We start from the raw sequence: 20,364 nt of genomic DNA, 5'->3' as shown, positions 1-20,364 counted from the left end.
AGAGAGAGAGAGAGAAAAGGTAGAGGGATAGGTCAGTCAGTCTTAGGAGACCAAAAATATACCCTGAGATAGTTGACCACTATTTCAAAGGGTCATGTCTGCTCTTTCTTAGGTATTTAGTAAATAGGCTTCAATGTTAGGTGTCCAAAGCCCCATCCTGGATTGGCAGAGTTTCCCCAGCAGCAAGCTCTCTCCTTTGTTGGACTTGGTGGTTTGTACTCTCTCACTGCCACTACAGATGCTGCTCTCCAATGTCCTGGGACCCTGCCACTGTTGTGTGCTGCCAAAGTCCCAGGAAGGATGTTAGAAATGAATCATGAAAACATCTGATTTTGGGTTAATCTGTTGTTATACTGATGTACCACTACAGTGATCATTTCTGATTAGAAACTAGAGTGGTACTAGATATGCTATCCTCTAAATATCCCCTAAATATTCTGCATATGACCCTATCCATCCTCCAAAGAGTTCTAGATGGTGATCCCAAATTACTATCATGAAATTCATCTTTTATCGTTCCTCTTCCTTTCTCTAATCAGCGCTTCAGCCCCCACATTCTCAGTTTAATAACTAAGCCTGACAGATACTTTCCTTGAAGGACAGAAAAAAAAAATTAGAAATCTGATGACTGAAAGGGGTTAGTGTTAGCAGCAACACACAAAATCACTTGCCACAGTTACGGAAGACACCTTCAGTTTAAAAAAGCCCAAGACACAAAAGCAATCTCTCTGGATCCCAGTTTCCTCATCTATAAAATGATATCTTCAAACACAAAGTAAAAAGTGGGATTCAAATTGGTTTTAATCTTGAGACATCCAGAACAGCTTAAGAGCAATGCATTGGCACAGGATTGGTGTTGAATGAGTGGTCTACATAATTTCTGAGTTTTTTTCCTGCTTCTAACACCCCAAGAAGCAGTACACTATAGAAATTTTTAGTTTGGATTTTAGAGTCTCGTTTGCCTAAATTAGATCCCCCTTTTCCATCTTCATTCTTGTTGATGTCTCCTATATATAGTCATCTCTATTCTTATTTCCCTACATTTTTCTCCTAAGAGAGTTGACCTAATGGTCACAAAACACGTATCTTCAAAAGGGCTCTTTCTCTTCATCAGTCCTGTTCTGTAACACTACAGTTCTATTTCTCTACCAAGAAGATTCATCACTCCTACCTAAACCTGCTCTGGGCATTTCCACTAATTCTTAGGTCTTAGTTTTATCTCAAGTTTTGGATCTTCTCTCATTTTTCACACTGCTCAGTGAACTTGTTTTCTGTATTAGTTTTCTGGGGCTGCCGTAACAAGTTGCCACAAACTGTGTGGCTTAAAACAACAGAAATTTATTCTCTCACAGTTCTGGAGGCCAGAGTCTAAAACCAAGGGACATGATCCCTCTAAAGGCTCCTGAGAAGACTCTTTGCTTGCCTCTTCTAAATTCTGGTGGTTGCTGGCAATCCTTAGCACTCCTTGGCTTATAGATGCACCACTGGAATCTCTGCCTCCCTTTTCACATGGCCTTCTCCCTGGTATCTCTGTCTCCCTCTTCTTTACTGGAGTTAAGGCCCACCCTAATCCAGTATTACCTCATCTTAACTTGATTACATCTTCAAAGGCCCTATTTGTGTGTGTGTGTGTGTGTGTGTGTGTGTGAGTGTGTATACAATGTACAATATAGTAAGATCTCTTGGTTATCAACAGTCTATAGTATCAAAAAGACTTGAGTTCAATCCAGGCTTCACTATTTACTAAATATGTGATATATTCATTATGTAATATAATAATTATTATATTATTTCTATGAGCTTCAATTTCCTTATCTATAAAATACAAATGTAAGTAATTACCTCAAAGAACTATGAGGAGTATATAAAACAGTAATATTTCAAGTTCTTAGCTGAATGGTATTAGGTACCAAACAAATAGAATATTCTCTTATTATCATCTCCACTCTCTTCCAATATGAATTATCCATACTAGTCAAGCCTATTCTTCTCACAGGTTTAAAGATTCATTCCCAACCCCATCTCCTCTTAGAAGTGCCTTCTTTTTTTTTCTCTCTCTCTCTCTCCTTCTTTCTTATTCTCCTCCTTTACCACTTTTGAAAGTTAGACCCAAATCTGTTTCCACCATGTCAGCCCTCATTGAGCCAAACTGTTTCTGTATGGACAACATTTTATCTATCTTGAAAATGTTACTTTGCATCCAGGCAGATGAACTGGATATGTTTTTTCATATTCCTCCTGCCAAGTACAACTAAGCCCCTGGATAAACACACACACACACACACACACACACACACACACACACTGCATGCCGACGCATACATATTAAAATACATATATATGTACATACATACACACATACATCAAGGAAAACAGACTGAAAATTAGAAAAGGCAGAATATTAAAGATTTAAGGACACAAAGAATGACACAGCGATGAGCTTCCTAGGTTTTCTTTTTGTCTCATATATTCCAAATTTGAGCCGAAGAAGCAACCAATTCAGAAATGCAAATGGGTATAAAAACACACACACACACACACACACACACACACACCCCAAAAAAAACCCAACAAAAGCCTATATCCAAAGGACAAGAAAGGGGAAACCTAGCAAGACAGAAAACTTTTAGACAATAACAGCTCTGCTCCAGCCAAATGCCATAGAATACACTGTGGCTTCATGACAACCCATGCCAGAAAAGACCACATGGGGAGCCTAGATTTCCACACGTGTGAAACTGTAATGAAGTACCCAACGCTTCAAGTAGAGTGGTGTCAGAAGAGGCCAAGTAGGGAGCCTAGGCTTTCATCCCTTCCCTTTCCCTGGAGTGGTCTCAGAGGAGGCCTAGAAGACAGTTAGGACTTTTAGCATTACTCAGCAATAATGAAGCCATTCCTGCAAATTCGTGAAAATCAAAATTAAAAATGCAATACCATTTACAATTCTCAAAAACAACAAAATAGCTATTTAGATGTAAATGTAGCAAAACATGTATAGAGACGTGCCATGTTTACTGATTAGAAGACTCAACATAATAAAGATGTCAATTCTCTCCTATAGGTAGATATACAAGTTTAACATAATTCCTATCAAAATCCCAGCAAGATTTTTTGTAAAAAAGAACAAATTATTCCAAAACTTATATGGACAGGTAAAAAAACTAAAATAGCTAAAACAATTTTGAAAAAGAAGAATAAAGTGAGGAGAACATTTTAACCAACATCAAGACTTATTGTATCACTACAGTAACCAAAGCTATTGGAAGTGGGATAAATATATAAGTGAAAAGAACAGAAGAGAGAAATCAGAAACGCACCTACACAAATATGCCCAACTGTTTCTTGAAAAAGGTGTATAAGCAATTCAATGGAAGAAAGTCTTTTCAACAAATTGTACTGGAGCAACTGAACATCCATAGGCAAAATAAAATAAAACAAAATAAAGCAAAAAAGAAAGAATAAAAGAAAGAGACTTGACATAAGTCTCATACCTTATACAAAAAGTAACTCAGAATGGATAATGAACTTAAATTTAAAATGTAAAACTATAAAAATATAAGGAGAAAATCTTTGGCATTCAGGTCTTGGCAAAGAGTTCTTAGACTGGACACCAAAAGCATGACCTATACAAAATAAAAAATAAATTGAACTTCATCAAAATTAAAAGTTTTACTCTGCGAAAGACCCAGGTAAGAGGATGAAAGACAAGCTACAGGCTGAGAGAAAATATTTGCAAACCACATATCTGAACAAAAGCACGAGTATCTAGAATATGGAAAGAATTCTCAAAACTCAAAAATAAAGAAGCAAACACTCCATTTAGAACATGAGCAAAGACACGGAGAGAATTTTCACCAAATAATGTACTGGTGGCAAATAAGCACATTCAAAGATGTTCAACATTATTAGTGATCAGAGAAGTACAAGTTAAAACTATAATGAGATATCACTACATACCTATTAGAATGACTAACATAAAAAATAGTGACAACACCAAAAGCTGGGGAGGATGTGTAAAAATATCACTCATACATTGTTGATGAGAATGTAAAATGGTGCAGCTACTCTGAAAAACAATTTTACAGTTTTCAAAGAAACTAAATGTGCAGCTACCATATAACTAAACAATCAACTTCCTAGGTCTTTATCCCAGAGAAATGAGAAGAATGTTTACAGGAAAAAAAAAAAAAACTTGCTGTGGCTACCTACGTGGATTGCTAAATTAAGACATGATTAGATAGATATTTATAGATTAGATATTAATTGTTCCTTCATCAAATGTCCTATGTTACAGAGCATTAATGAGGATGAATAAGACATAATTTTTTTTATTTGAAGAGCTCATAGACCAGACGACAGACACATAAAAGCAATTACAACACTATAATTAAAGCTGTAACAGCGGTGTATATCGTAGTGCTATGGCAATACAGAGAAAGGGGAAGCTAACTCAACCTGTACGTAGTAGCTAGTTTCTAAGTCATAGAATCCTGTGGTTTTCAAAAGATCCAAATTTGCTTCCTAGCTCCAAAATAGTCTCTTTAGTTAACTGTGAGAAATTACAGAACATCATGTTGTTTCAAAATTTAGGATCTGAGGTTCCCAATATATGTGCTATACCTGACCCTGCTTGAGGTCCAACTATTTCCAGGTACGGCACTGAGAATGAGTTGGTGAAATTAAGAGCCTAGGCTTTGGAGTCAGACTCCTTAAGTTCAAATCTCAGTTCTGTTGCTTATTAGTTGTTTGACCATGACTGAGTCAATTAACCTCTCTGGACTTTATTCTCTCCAATTGTAAAGTGAAAATAATAATAGTATACCTATCCTTCACTAATTTCTGAAACCACCCATGAATTTAAATGGTATGTCATTCACCTCACTGCATTCTTATTCTATTACTTTCAAACATTTATATAACCTTTAATTGTATAAATAATAGATTCAGCTGTACAATAATGATAATCCACAGTTGATTTGGTTTTCCATTCATCGTATAAAATAAATTTAAAGTTTCTCAAATATTTCATGCAACTTTTCATGAACTATGCAATCTTACAGAACATACCTACTTACATACATATTTGACCAAAAGCAAATAAACTGAAAGTTATAGCAGAATCCTGGCAGGAAATGGGTAGCACACCTGGATTTGGGTAATTTGAGGAGAGTTTTTAAAAGGGACTATTGACAAAACTGTGGGGAGAGTATAAAGAAATCACAAAGGGTAGTGTGGCACTCCAGAATGAGTAACAACAGGGAGCCATTACCACTCTTGGACGTGAAAGGAAAGGGGAGGGAGCCGTCATCAGAACTCAGAGAGGACCACTTGACAGGAGCTGAGACCTTTGGTAGGTCTATGGCAACCCAGTAAAGAGATATCTGGGAGCAAAGATACCCATATCTCCTTCTTCTCATTCTCTGTGATCTCTTACTTCCCCACATTAGCCAAATCCAACAGAAAGCCAGAGAACAAGAGAATCATCAAGGCTATGCATACAGGTCAGCTTCCCAGAGCACAGAGCAGGGCTGAGATGAGTACAAGCTCTGCTGGGGCAAATGTGAGAAAACCAATACATAACACTTGATAGTTTAGGGTGGAATTGTATTGCAACAACAACAACAACAACAACAACAACAATACAAAACATGTAACAAAAACAAACTTAAGAATGGTTGACAACTTGTCACTAACTGGCCTCTAAGACTGAATTCAAACTTATGGAAAGATGGTGGAAAAGCTTAGGATCCTCTAGGAAAAGCATCCTGCTAAATGCTCATGTCAGATGTTGCCACAAGAGACAGTTAACAGGGAATGTCTTCTTCAGGATATATAACCAGGAGGAAAAGGAAATAAACAGAGAGGATTTCCCTAGAGTCAGGGTCTGAGGAAAGACGCTCCATTGCCTCAGTGGAAGAGCCTCATTCTTACTATCCAGCAGGATGCAATATGGGCAGTGTGTTTCCTATCCGCACTGATCCAAATGGGAGTTTTTACTGCAGTTATCTTCTTTCTTGCCCCACCATTGTATACTGAGTGATTTGGAGAAGATCACTTTTAAAATTAAGTTTGCCAGGGCACATAGAACCACAGCCAGAACTGTCGAAGAGAACTGTATATCGCACAGGGATACTAAGCTTTGATCTGGTTGCAGTACCTAGGGTTGTACTCCTTGGGAGAAGAAGTAAATGTATCCCACATGAATTTAAATACATGAAAATAAGGAAATGTATAAACATTGCATAGCCAAAGGAGCAGACTGTGGTGGACTTTATGGATGGCCTATCCAAGAACCTTTTATAAACCCCTTCCCCTTGCCTTTCTCTACTAAAGAGACTGAAAAGCTAAAATACACACCTTTCCAGATTCCCTTGTATCTATAATTAACATAGTTGGGGATACTAAAACGTTGAAAGAAGTCTCTAAGGACGGATTACTGTCTTTCTTTCTCCCTAGAATATAAACATGATGCCTCGAGTTGGAGCAGTCATCTTCTGAACATGAGGATAAATTCTGCATACTAATTATGATAGAGCAAAATGATAGATGAAATCTGGTTTCCTGATTATTATTGAACAGAATTTTTAGCCTAGTTACTATAGACTTATCTCATATAATGACTATTTGGTTGGCAATTTTTTACCATAACAGCTTTTTAAAAGTTATACCATTTTTGGACAAAGATTCCTTTTGTCGTTTTTGTTGTCGTCATGACTTGTTTACTCCAAAATGCACAAAATAGATATGCTATAATAACATTTTGATATTACCGTTTCATAAAACATACTCAGGTAAATCCTGACCATATAGTTGTTAGTCAGAGAATATTATATAGACAAAATATGAGTTGTGCACCATGTTGAGAGGGTTAAATGTATTGAAATATGAAAAGCACTTATAACAGTGGCTACCATATGACATGACCAGGGCCAGCTTCATAAGCATGGACCTGGAGTCACAGAGGCCCAGTGCTTAGAAGGGTCCCATGCTTGGTTTAATGCTCTGCTGCCGCCATCTTGAAATCCTTAATAATTGTATCTTGAACTTATTACTGTAAATAAACACTGATAGAACAACAGAACATGCACATGCACAAAGGAGATATGTGCAACATGTGTGTCCTCCATTCCTTGTGGCCTCATTTGCATATAGTGTGTGCAATAACCCATGAGCACAGAATTCTGGTCACTATGCATGGGCATTAGGCAAAACTCAAAGCAAGAACAAAGTAAGTATGTTACATCTACAACTGAGTAAATGATTGCATTGACAGCCCCAGGAAGCCACGCTTTCTGTTTGAGCTAAAACTTGCTCTGAATGCAGAAACAAGGCAATGTCATTCTAAAAAATATGAACAACCAAGGAGCCCTATTATCTTTTCTATTTCCCTGTATCAGCCAACTACTTACATGAAAAATTATGATATAGAAAGAAAAAGAAAAATAGGGCAACTCATAGCTCCTTTCCTCTTTGTCCTCCTTCCTTCAGCAGTTAAGCTGAAGGTAGAGAATGTTGATAGAATATGCACCTATCAAGAAGTAAAATAAAAACAGTTGAGTTAGTTTTGTGTTGTGTCCTCCCTGTTCTGGTAAGAGCAAAATGCATATGCATGTATGAGCTACAAAATACAAATTGTGTAATTTCAGTGATTCCACATACAAGTTAAATGTTCTTACATTTGCATTTAAAATTAGTATCATATAAAATAAAAATGAATAATAAAATTCATGCTAATAATTAAAAATTTTAATTTTTCTTTATTTAGAATGACATTAAATGGAAAATTTAAAATGCAGGACAAGTCAAAAGACCACAAAAGAAAAGAAAAAGCTTTATATTTTAATACCTTTAACGGCACTTTTTTCTTATTTTTCTTCTTTTTTGAACAAGGAGCCCTGAATTTTCATTTTGTACTGGACTCTGCAAATTATGTAGTTGACCCTGAATATGATGTACATGTACACATAGCACATACACTGAAATGATAAGCTAGCTATAATAAACACTAATTAAATACACAATTAACAATAATTCCCCGATAAATGGCCCTTTAATAGAGTGGGACAAAAACACAACTTTGCTAAGAGAGCCTACTTTATAGTTCATAATTTAGCTAAAGATTCATTTTCTATAGTACCTGGGGGTAAAAAACAAATTCTCTCTCCAATCTAACGTTGGCACAAGGACAAGCAGAGAGGCAAGGGCCAAAATTTGGGACATTACAGAACCTGGGAGAAGCTCAATTCCCTGAGGCCTTCACAGCAGCTCATTCGTGTGCAACAGGGACAGTCCTCTCACTGTGATTGGCCATGGCAGCAGAGAAGGGACAGATTCATGGTTGCTGCCCTACCTCAGTCTATCGTTTAAAATTGCCCTGAGGCAGAGGTCAAAGGGGTACTGTAAAACTGGCACAGGCACCCAAGCCTGTTGGTAGGAGAAAAAAATTCAAAGGCCAGGTTTTATACCCAAAGTCTATGACTCTAATGGATTTGAGGCATTGGATAATAGACCCTGGAATTGAAACCTACTAAGTTTTTAAAAAAGTTACAGGGTCGGAAAACCCCTAAGCATGGCTATTGACTTCCTTGGGCCTCTGGAATTCACATCAAAAGAAAGTGGTCTTAGAAAGAGGTACAGTCATCAGATCAGCCCTAATTTCTACAGTGGTTCTGGGTTATTAGACAAGGGAGATCTTCAGACAGCAGAACTGGTGATCATGGAAATCAATGGGCAAAGGAGATTTTCTCTCCAATCCCACATAAGCTGGGCGGCTGGCAGGTAGACCAAGGGCTGCTGGGGTCTGGAGTCTTTTTGCTATTCCTTTCCTGCAGGAGAGAATATATGCTATGGTCCAGGGGCTATTGTGTTCTCTCCTCTCCCAAATGAGAATTGAGATTGAACTTATTCTGTCCTCTCTCCACTATTTCATATATTTTATATATTTGACTTGAAGAGCTATATTTGGAAGGTGGCTGGATATCATCCAGAGAACCTGGACTTGGAGCTGGTTAAAGCACACAGGAGATATACGGTTTAACTCCACTTAGAGAGTGTGCCAGGAATGGCTTGTTAGTATCCACTGTCACTGTCAGTAAGGTCCACTCAGAGGTCCACTGAGACTTTACTGATGTCTTGGCCAAAGGTGCTGCCTTCTGACCCCTCGAAGCCACAAATTACCAGCGGTGCTGCCCTCTCCTGAGTCCTCAGTGTCCTGAAGGCATGTTGTGATCTATGCCTGACCTGGAAGAAGATGCCTCATCTTTACTTGGGCACAGAAGCAACACTGCCTACATCCTCATGTCTCACAATGTCACATAAAGTCCCTTATGAAAAAAGCTCCGTCATTCTCTGCAGAGCCTCAATTCCAAGTTTCTGTGGCTGGCCAAGGGAACATCACTGAGACTTTACCATGTTTTCCAATTTCTCCTTTCCTCTGGGACTTGGGCATCCTGTCTTTTTCCTTTTACAACCAACAAAACAAAGCAAACCCTCTGGCAGGCCTGCCCTACCAGTTCAACAGACAAGCCTGGTCCTGTTTGAATCCCAGTTATGAGTCATTGCAGAAAAGGGACTGATCTGAGTGTTAGTAAAGTCTATTTTTTTTAAAAAAAAACAAACAAACAACAACAAAAAAAACAAACCTCTCAGATCTTGGAGTGATTGAGCAGATTTTTAGGGCAATCCATTGGAATCGAGCAGTGGCACTAGAAGAAAATTATTTATTAATGAGTGAGGGGTATTATGCGTAATAGCAAAACACGATTTTGTTTAATTCTAATTAAGGCCACAAAGTTGAGAACGCTAGATGGCAAGTATCTCTATATTCTAAAGTGAGGCACTAGACCATGTCTGTGGGATCTGCTAAGAGGTGACTCAAAACTGCTCTCTCTTCTAGCTTTAGTGAAGGATGGAGAATGAGGATTTCTTGGAAGTCTGGGAGGTGTCGAGCTCTGTGGTATGGCCCCCATCCTCCACGTGAGAGAGGGTGCTGCTGTCTCCCACCTGAAACCAAGAGAGGGGGCTCCATAAGTCCTCATGAAGCTGTAGTGCTGGAGTGGAGACTGGTGAGAGAGCTCACAGGAAACTGTGACACCTGAACTCCCACTGTTTAAAGAATCTGGGGTCTGTCTCCTGCCTGGAAACTTCTAAGGTGAGAGGTTCTCTGGACCTGCCCCAAAGTGGGGCAAGGTGAGCGGCTTCAGTTGAGGCCGCGCTGACCATATCTCCCTCCAGGTGTAGTAGATTCTCCAGGCTGCAGTGGCCTGTGTGGGGCATTCCACTGGAAGCAGGATCTCAGAATATGACTCAGCCATAAAAAAAGAATGAAATCTTGCTATTTGTGACAACATAGATAGACCTAGAGAGTATTATTATTATGCTAAGTCACATAAGTCAGACAGAGAAAGACAAATACCATATGATTTCACTATGTGTGGAATCTAAAAACAAAACAAACAAACAAAACAGAAACAAACTCATAAATACAGAGAACTGATGGTTATCATATGGGAGAGGGGTTAGGAGGGATGGGTGGAAAAGGTGAAGGTATTAAGAAATACAAATTGGCAGTTATAAAAACGGTCACAGGAATATAAAGTTCGGCATAGGGAATACAGTTAATAATATTGTAATAACTATGTATGGTGTCAAGTCAGTATGGGGTGTTCACTTTGTAAGTTATATAAATGCCTAACCACTGTGCTATATACCTAAAACTAATGTGATATTGAAGGTCAATTGTAATTGAAGAAAAAATTTTTAAGAAAGAAACAGGATCTGCGGTGCTGGGAGTAAGTAGCTGTCTGGGTGAATGAACTGCCCATGTCCAAATACAGAAAGTGATGGATGTATCTGAGGGTAGAGCCCCAGAGGACCCCCCCAAAGAAAGAGCCAACTTTGGTGTATCTTCCATGCAGAGGTCACTAACACCAGGTTACCAAAGCACACATCGGGTCACACCTGTTTTCCCCTCACCTGTCCCCTCCCTTCCATCTTCTCAAACCCCAAAAGAACCAAAGGCGCATAGTGAGCAGGAGAGGAAGAGTAAAGGAGCCAAGTTAGAGAATTGTGAAGATAAAGAAAAGAACATGTCCCTTCTCCGCTGCTAGTCTGTGGATGGTGGCGGGAAGAAGCTGGAGAGATCAAAGTTTTCATTTTTATCATACAGGACTTGTTAATACTGTGCTTAAAAACAAAACCCTTTAATCTCTGAAAGGGACTGTAAATCTATGGGATCTGCTTAAGCTACCATCCAGAGGCTGAGAAAGGAGATCTGACAGGAGATATATGAAGATCAAAGTAGGGGAAAAATGAAGGTGCTTCCTGCCTACACTCCCTGGAGTCCAGTACATTCAACAAATTCAAACCTGTTACACCGGGGATACTGGGGAGAAACTGGAGGGGAAGTGGTTAACATATATGGATTTCAAGTAAATGCCTCACTATAGAAAACTGGAATTGATGTTTGCAATGTTGTATTTCATTATTAAAACGACAGGATTAGATTGGGAGGCATCAAATGTGGATCTTTCGTAGTTTATACCAATGACAACTAAAATTATTTTCCCACCACAGTAATTCATTCCCTTGGAAGAAAAGAAAACCTTAAGATTTGCTTTTTATACTTCACATTCTATCATAACTATTTTCCATGTTATTTCATATTATTTTGAATGCAGTTTAAATGACTTTATAACCATACCTTATAAAAAGATGTTTAGATTACTATCATTTTTTCTCACCTACAAATAACAGAGAATGTAGATAAGATCTGCTTAAGGATCTACATAGGATTTGCAAAAATTTTAAAGCTTACTTCCTTTGGTTATATTGCAAGGGACAATTGAACTCCTAAATCTCATGATTACTTCAATTAGAATTTGTGATAATTCAAGGTGTAATTGATTTATATTAATTATGACTGAAAGTAATTTTTTGCCCTGTGAATTTCAGGGCCTTACTAGTTAGAAAAGGCAATTTAGTCTAAAGCTGACAACTTTTTTTTTTCAATTCTAGAGCTCATAAATTAATTTATTCTATGAACCTTCAACTTTTGGTTTTAGCAATAAATTATTTTGTGCTAAATGGCTTGTATTTATTATTCAATCATAGTTTATTTTGTTCTTTGTTTCTATATTATATGTGCTAGTTAAGGACAAATTGCTTTTATGAATATTTGTAATAAAGAAATCTCATTTGGTAGAATAACCATTTCCTTATCGTTGCCAGTTCGTGAGATTTTTATCTTAACATGCCTATAGCACAAGACTATGGAGTGTTTTCAGAATTCATAGTAATTGTAATTAACTGACTAGACAGTTATTTTAATTTTAATTAACTGACTAGACAGTTATTTTCTGTGAAAATAAAGTAGCTTATAGTACATATGAGAAAATTTGAGTAGTATAGTTAACACATTAAAATTTTCTCATATTTAATAATAAGATAATATTACATAAATTGTATTGGAAATATGGTTTTATAAAACAAATAAGATTTCAATTGTCAGAGAAAAAGAAAGAGAATAGCAATAATAATAAACGATGCCTGATCTGACCCAATGATGTGTATATATTTAAAAGTGTCCGTATATAGGACTAATGTTTAAGGACCTGAATTTGGCTTCATTATTTTTAATATGTTCAAGATAATGTGAATAAAGGTAACTTAATTTTAATGTTTAATTTGAATGTCTGGCAATGTGTCTTTCAGCAAAGAAAACTGGACTCTTTCCCCAGTTGCCTTTGGCAATAAACCCCACAGTGACTGGTCTTCATGACCTCATCCTGGAATCTGGCTTGAGTGACCAGCTCTAATCACCCTGAAAATAATGCCTCTTTGTCTACTGGAAAACAAATGGTGACAGATTGGCTCTTTCTGCTATAGCCATAGCTCATCTGACTAGCTTTGCCCATGAAAGTCTTCAAGAAGTATAGAATACAATTTGAGGAGTTAGTTGTGTGTGAAAATCTTAATGAACTCAGTCACCTTGTAATTTAATGGCCAAGAAGCAGCTGTCTGAACAGATGAGCCATTAAATCTTAGATGTGGGGCTGTTTGACCTTAATTTGCATACTTTTAAAATCCGATTTTGCAGGATGTGGTTGGCTCTCTGAATTAAGTGAGGAGTCTCTGAGCACTGCCTCACTCCTGTCAGGTTACAAGGCTACAGAGCAGAGCGAGCCAGTCACAAACGGGAAAACAAAAGGTGGTACAGCTTTCTTGGTTTTATATAGCTTTATTAAATTAAAATGATTGTATACAATTAGCATTAGCTCACTGGTCACTTTTGTTCTCTGAGATGGTCAATCAATTTATGGCACTGGGAGATCTGTGGTGAGTAATGTAAACATCATTTATGTTGGTTTTTATAGTATATTTATTTCTGAATATAGATATGACTGTTGCTGGGATTCAGAAAATTGCAACAAAGTAATAGACACTGAAATACTATTGCCAAAGGAAATGCCTAGAGGAACTAGGCAGGTAAAAAAGTTGTGTTGTATGAGAGACTACCAATGGACCTTTAATATTAGTAATAGAATCCTGCACAGAATACACACTACGCTGTCCAGGCCACCTGGCGACTAGGCCAGACCACTTGTTACGGAGTGTTATGGAATGAATTGTGTTCTCCCCAAATTCACACATTGATACCTAACGCTTCCCCAAGTGACTATATCTGGAGATAGTGTCTATAGGAAGAAATTAAGGTTAAATGAGGTCATAAGGGTGGGGCTCTAATCTCAAAGGACTTTGGCCTTCTAAGAAGAGGACGAGAAAGCTCTCTCTCTCCCCACTATATGAGGACACAGTGAGAAGACAGCTGTCTGCATGCCAAGAAGAGAGCTCTCACCAAAAATCAAATCAGCCAGTACCTTGATTTTGGACTTCCTAACCTCCAGAACTGTGAGAAATAAATTTCTGTTATTTGCACCACCCAGTCTGTGGTACTTTGTTATAGCAGCTCAACCAGACTAAAACAGCATGTGATTAAGTTCTGGCCAGTGAGGTATGAGCAGAAATAATAATTGTAACTTCTAGGTTGTGCATTATGGAGAACAGGCACGCCATCCTTCTCCCCTTCCTTCCCCCTTTCTCATTAGCAAGAACCTGTACAAGGTGGGAGTCAGCTATCTCGGACAACTCAGATGAGGTCAATGCCTTAGCATGGTTGAGTAACAACACAGAAGGGGCCTAGGTCCCTCACACCATGGATCTGTCATCCTAGCTTTGTACTGTTTATGCTAGAACTATATTACATGAGAAAAAAACACGTTTCATTTAAGTAACGTTACTTTGGGTCTTTGTCTTAATAGCAGAAACTATTTCTTAATTCATACAGCATAGAGACAATTGAATAAAGTGGTTAAAATCCTAAAAGCATTAAAATCCAAACTTTAGAAAACAATGTGCACGCAAAAACAAAAACAAACACATACATCTTAGGGTAGATTAAACTACTTTGCAGTTGCGGCAGTCAATTTTCAGCCTCTTTTTTGAAGCCTGGATTCAAGAATCCCTGGAAAACTGCCACATGCTACATATTTATCTCCCTCTGTTCCCATTTGTTCAAATCTTTCTCTCATAGCCCAATAAAGGTGACTCTGCCTGCCAATCCTTTACAAGATCAAGACGTGGGGGCGGGGAGGGGAACACCTACTTCAGTTCCTTTATTATTGATTGGTCAGTTAATTGTGAAAACAAGAAGTTGAAAAACAAGGGCCATGGGTTTATGAGGTGCCAAAAGAAAAGGAATTTGGGGATGGATTGGCGAGAAAGTGCCCTTGGAGTGGGGTGGGAAGAGGGCCATCCCTTATTACGTAGATGGTACTGGAAGAAAGCCCATTGATGAAGGAGTCAGAGATCTGTATATTCTGACAATCTTCCAAGGGTTAGTGAAGTGCCTCGAGGCAAGGCTCCCTTCTTCTAATTTGCACAGTTACAGTATGGGCTAGCATAAGTGCTAGGGTAGGGGCAATACTCTGGCCGGGGCTGAAGAGCAAGAGTGGGAGACTTTTCAGGAGTAGAGAGAAAAGGTGGCAATGGCCAGAAAAAGGAAAAGTTACCTTCTCCTTTGTCAAAATCCGTGAGGATTTGTAGTACCAGTAGGGCCTGAGTTTCAGATATGCAAAGGGGTAGTAGTAACTAGATCTTGAGACACCCCTGGGTGGGAAGGGGGCAAGGGGGGGGAGTGAAAATCTCACAATAAGATGAGCAATGATGTGTAAGTGCTAGGGACACTTGATTAGAAAGGTTCCTATATTTTCAGTCATTTTCAGGATAATCCTAGACATTCCAAGCGGTGGTGGTGGGGCGGGCAGGGGGCAGGGGGAGGTGGGAATAGGGTGAAGAGAGATTTCCAGTATCATATTCCAACCATTTAAAAAATTTGTTTTATGTCAAACTTATTTTAAGAATAGCGGTCCCATATTTCAGGTATTTCCAAAAGTTGAGGGGAGAGGGAAATGGCAACACTTAGTAAAATTCATTGCCCATGTTTTTTTTAATACTATATAAATGTTCCAGGTCAGAGGTTGTAAACCGGCTGCTCAAGTCAAACTTGGCCTCGCAGTCATGTTTTGCTCTGCTGACATCGCATTTAAAAAGAATTGTGATTAGTTGCCAATGTTTAAGAAAAAGAAGTTTCACAATAAAATTGGGACTTGAGAATTCTTTTTTGAAAACTAAAAATGTGGCAATACAGAGCTGATGTTTCCCTATGGAAATCATCAGTGGAGCTGAAGAAAGGCAGCCTCTTTTAGACGAGCCTCTGCTCTTCAGTCTACTCTAATTCCCGATTCCCACCCGGCCTCCCTCATTTATGTTCCCTGTCTGGCTTCTGTGGGCATTTGACTTGGCTTCTCTTGCTGGATTCCAAGCAGGGACTGTTTTCCCCTGACAAGTACCTAGTGTATCGCTGGTGGAGTACTTGGCGTACGTGCTCTGTAAATAGTTATTGAATAATGAATGAATGAATTGATCTTGCCCAAGGTTCGCCAAGTCTGATGTCAATGATTATCCTCAGGCTAGAATACATTATGGACCAGGGTTTTGATCATCTTGCTTAGACCTCTGCTTCCAGCCAGGAGACTGAACTGTCAAAGCCAGATGTCATGAATCTATCTCTAGGGAAATGGCTTTTGTAGTTATTCCTGATGAGTTTGTGGAACCTGGTCCTGCTCATTTTTATTGAAACCTTTATTTTCTGACTGCCTACATTAGTAGGCAATGGTAATTTGGGCCCAAACTAAGTAATTTCTAGACCGGTGTCTTTGCGTTTGTATATCTTTGTAAAGCTGCTTTAGATTCTTTGTTAATAAAAAGATGACTTTTGTCTGGTGCCCTGATTTTGCTTATCGGTTTATTCAGCAATTCTGGGATTTCAGTAATTTCCTCAGGAAACTATTTGATTCCAAATGAAACACTTAAGTGTTTTATCTGCAAGTAACACACAGTGTCCCAAATGCACTGACTTTAACTTATGAGTCATTTAAGAGAAAGGAACGTTAAAGGAAAACTGGGGTTGCAGGGAGCATGCAGAAAAGGAGCAGTCGAGGTCATTTGGTAGTCTCAGCAGAAGTAGTGGAGTGGGGATTGTGAAGGAATATTTCAACTCTGAATTACACTGGGGTATACTGGTATAAATTTGAATTGAAAGCACTTCTAATATTAAAAGAAAATCATCAAATACATACTTTAGGGGTGAAAACTCTTCAATTCTGGTTTAATACTTTTCTGCCATTCTGCCTTGCCTATTGTCATGGATTCTGCTCTTTTTTTCTGGAATACATCTCTCTAGAGTTCTGCAGGCTCATTGGTGTTTCATAAATAAGCCAGAAAGGATTTAAAACTCCTCCCAGAATACAGTATATTAAAGAAATAACACTAAAATTTTAGTTGGCTCATTGCTAAGATCTTTTATGTCCCTATGTGCTAGGCATATCATCTCAGGTAATAACTGCTCCCTCCATACAATTTATGAAACAAAGCTTTTCCCGCTCTCACTTTGAGTGTGTGTTTCCTGAGCCCTTTTCCAAAGCCCAACACTTATAGGCGAGAAAGGCTTTCACCTCCTTGTGGAAGCATTTATTAAGTGTCTCTGGTGTACTTACTACCTGGTCAAAGAAGAGGTGGAGAGTGGTGGTTGGAAGGAGCAGGGAAAGGAGAGAAAGCGGCACAGGAGAATACAGAGGGATCCTGTGATGAAATAGCCCCGGTCAAAAAGCCAGCCTTAAGGAACAGATGAAATTTATACATTTTATTCACGCAATTCATTCACTCATTCATTTATCCATTATTCATTAAACATTTATTAATTTATATTTTTAAAAATATAAACAAAATCAAAAGACCTACAATTGACTGGAGAAACAGTGCCTGCTTCAGAAAAGTACTCGATAATTGTTAGCTATTTTCTTTATTAGAAAATCAAAAAGTTAGTCTCATAAAGAGCTTCTATAAATTAACAAGAAAAGGAAAAACACTCTAATTGAAAATTGAGCAATAGTTATGAACAAACAAAGTATAGAGGAGGAATTCCTAATCATTAATAAATATCTAAAACTATACTCAGCCTTCCTAGAGGTTGGGGAAAACACACATTTAAACAACAGAGACTCTCATTTCTTTCTCTCTCTCTCTCTCCAGCCAATAGAAGAAGGAGAAGGAGGAGGAGGTGGGGAGGAGGAGGAGGAAGAGGAGGAGGAGTGAGGAGGAGGAGGGGAAGAAGAAGAAGAAGAAGAAGAAGAAGAAGAAGAAGAAGAAGAAGCCTGAAGAAGAAGAAGAAGAAGAAGAAGAAGAAGAAGAGGAAGAAGAAGAAGAAGAAGAAGAAGAAGAAGAAGAACAATGAGATGCTATGGTGCACACATGGGTGCAAACAAAAAAGCAAATTAGTAGTTGATAGTCACAGGGATGGGGAGCATGGCAGAGGGAATGCAGTTAGCATTAATATGTTGGCCAGGGGGAGGGTTGGCAGAGAGGGAGCAACCGGGGGGATCGTTTTATGAACTGTATAGACGTCTAACCAATGTATTGTATACTTGAAACTAATTTAAATAAATAAATTTAAAAAATAAAAATAAAATAAAAAGAGCAAGTAAAGATGGAGAGTTGCTATAACTCTGAGAAAAAAAATCTGGTGGAATTTATTAAAAATAAAAGTACAAATCCTCCGTTGGCTTGTATCATTTTGGCTTGAACTCATGGGTATGTGGGTATTTGTTGGGAAAAGTACAGAGGATAAGAACCTTGTATGTTTTGGGGAGCTTGAATATGCAGGAAAAATCCCTGGCAGAGTTTTACTCAGGGAGTGGAATAATTAGACTAGAAGGTGATAAAGACCAGATTTAGTGTTCAGAAAAACGCTCTGGCTATAGTGCAAAAAGTATGGTGGATAGTCATGGGATGGAGGCAGGGAGATGAGGTAACTGCTGTGAAGAAAACGAAGGCTTGACATTGGGGCGGCAGGCCTGAGAGGAGTGAGTAATATCAAGTCATTCAGGATGTGAAGATGACAGGCCACCTAAGTGAATACTCAAGATTGAAATGATATACTGCAGATGCTTTAGGAGGCAGAGGTTAGAAAGAACTGGAAAAGTCCAGGAAACAAGGCTGTCTTAGATCAAAGTGTAAAATAGCTAAAATGTATATTAAGCTCTTCCTCTTACCTTTTTGATCTTAGACCTCATGCTACCCTGGATTACCCAGAACTCTCTTCCCTGGGGCCTCAGCAAACCTCCCTCCCTCTGGCAATGCTGCAGACATAAAAAGTCTCCAGGTATTAAGCTGTGAGCCACCAGAGGGCAGGGACTACGTCCTATTCATTATTGTGTCCCGGCCACTAGTCTTGTGTCTGTTACACAGTTAGTGTTCAATAACTATTTGCTTATTCTGCACTTTCATCTACTTCTTAAGAAGATAATTAACTAGATCATGCCAAAATATACAAGATAGTCAACTTAACATGTGATCTTCCTACAGTCAGTTGTTAACCCAAAGGAATGTATTAGTGCTGTTGAAATTTCGGGAAGATGGAGAGCTTTTGGAATCCATGTCTTCCAGGCCAGTCAAAACATACAACACAGGCAATCATCTAGATAAACTGCTTTAACCTGGCTCAGCAGGAATAAGTCCCAAGTTCAAATATGAGAAGCCAATTAAATAATCTACAAAAAGTTGTTTAGAGAGAGTAAAGTAGAACAGAGATTCAAGTTCCATCACAATCAGATTCCTGCCCCACACAGAAGTCACTCAATGTACAGAGGGTGTAACCGAGGTCTTTAATTCAGTTACATCGATCCCTGGTACCCAGACACGGAAAGTTTACATGTTAACGGGTCTCTAGCTTGGTCTCTGCAATCTCATTTTTTTAATACTGCAGCTGTTTTGGCCTTTCTGCAACCCAAATTTGCCCTGGGCTGATGAACTGTCCATCCAATTTCACTGATTGTTTCTTTTCTTCACCTCTTTGCATGTTCCCACCTCCACTGGGGCCAGTAATGGCTCTCACCCCTGCCCACACTGAGTGTATGTCAGTTAGTCCTTTCCTTGGGAGAATTAGAACCGACTCATGGAGGGTAGAGGCCTGTCCTCAACAGTGTATCTTCTACAAGGTTCTGTATCTGGCACACAGTGGGAGCTCAGGAAATGTCTGTGGATTTCAATTAAAATGAACCATAGAAAGGAAGAGACTTTTAGCATCCTCTGATTGGGTTGAAAGGAAGCTGTCTAGAGACAAGAAGCAGATTCTGAAATCACAGATTTATTGCTGGTCCCCAGAGAGGCCAGGCTCTTGCCTGTAAGATACTCTACTTTCATATTACCTACTTGATTCACATTACCTACTCAGAAACAACACCTTTTTGGTGGTCAATAACCATATCAATATCATAATGGCAGCTATTATTTATTATCTGTCAAGCAGTGCCTAGTATTTTTTGTAGATTTTAATTCTATTCTCACAACAACCCAGCAAATGGAATTATTATTCTCATTTAGTCACTGAGGTAAATCAGAGAGAATAAATGACTTGCCCAAGGTCACTGGGCTAGTAAGTGATGGAGTATTTTGGTCTCCAAAATCTGTGCTTGAGTCTCAACGAGGAGCTGTTTGCTTGCTTCCTCCCATTCCCATCCTCACTCCTGTTTATTTATCAGTGTATCAGGCATTTTCCTTGGGGCTGGAAAGGTGAAGAAGTGAATCATGTATAGTCAAGTATGCTTGGTGCTCTGATAAAGGAATGCACGAAGTGCTATGGAAACCAAGGCAGAGATATCTCAATCAGATGAGGATCAGGAGTGGGCATCATCTCAGAAGAAACGATCCATGAATATAGTTTAGAAAAATAGTAAGACTGCTATAGGT

The 20,364-nt window shown here is 38.6% G+C and overlaps 1 protein-coding gene across 5 annotated transcripts in view; it reads right to left on the bottom strand.

Moving 5' to 3' along the window:
- LOC120590823 (uncharacterized) overlaps window positions 1-20,364 on the bottom strand; it is a 39,184-nt gene that overhangs the window by 5,808 nt on the left and 13,012 nt on the right. The window contains exons 2-3 of one of the 5 annotated variants that reach the window (XM_039848460.1): window positions 9,642-9,704; window positions 7,466-7,528 (exon numbers count right to left, since the gene is read on the bottom strand). The exons of 1 other annotated variant lie outside the window; for it this stretch is intronic. In XM_039848460.1, the coding sequence (XP_039704394.1) occupies window positions 7,492-7,528; window positions 9,642-9,704 (100 nt within the window). In that variant the 3' untranslated portion in view covers window positions 7,466-7,491. Of the gene's footprint in view, window positions 1-7,456; window positions 7,529-9,641; window positions 9,705-20,364 lie in introns of those variants that run through there. 3 more of the 5 variants (XR_005649779.1, XM_039848459.1, XM_039848462.1) reach the window with 3 other exon arrangements.

Source organism: Pteropus medius, unplaced genomic scaffold (genome assembly GCF_902729225.1).
Source record: "Pteropus medius unplaced genomic scaffold, Ma_sr-lr_union100, whole genome shotgun sequence".
Classification (NCBI taxonomy): domain Eukaryota; kingdom Metazoa; phylum Chordata; class Mammalia; order Chiroptera; family Pteropodidae; genus Pteropus; species Pteropus medius.
This window is presented reverse-complemented; position numbering and strand designations above follow the sequence as displayed.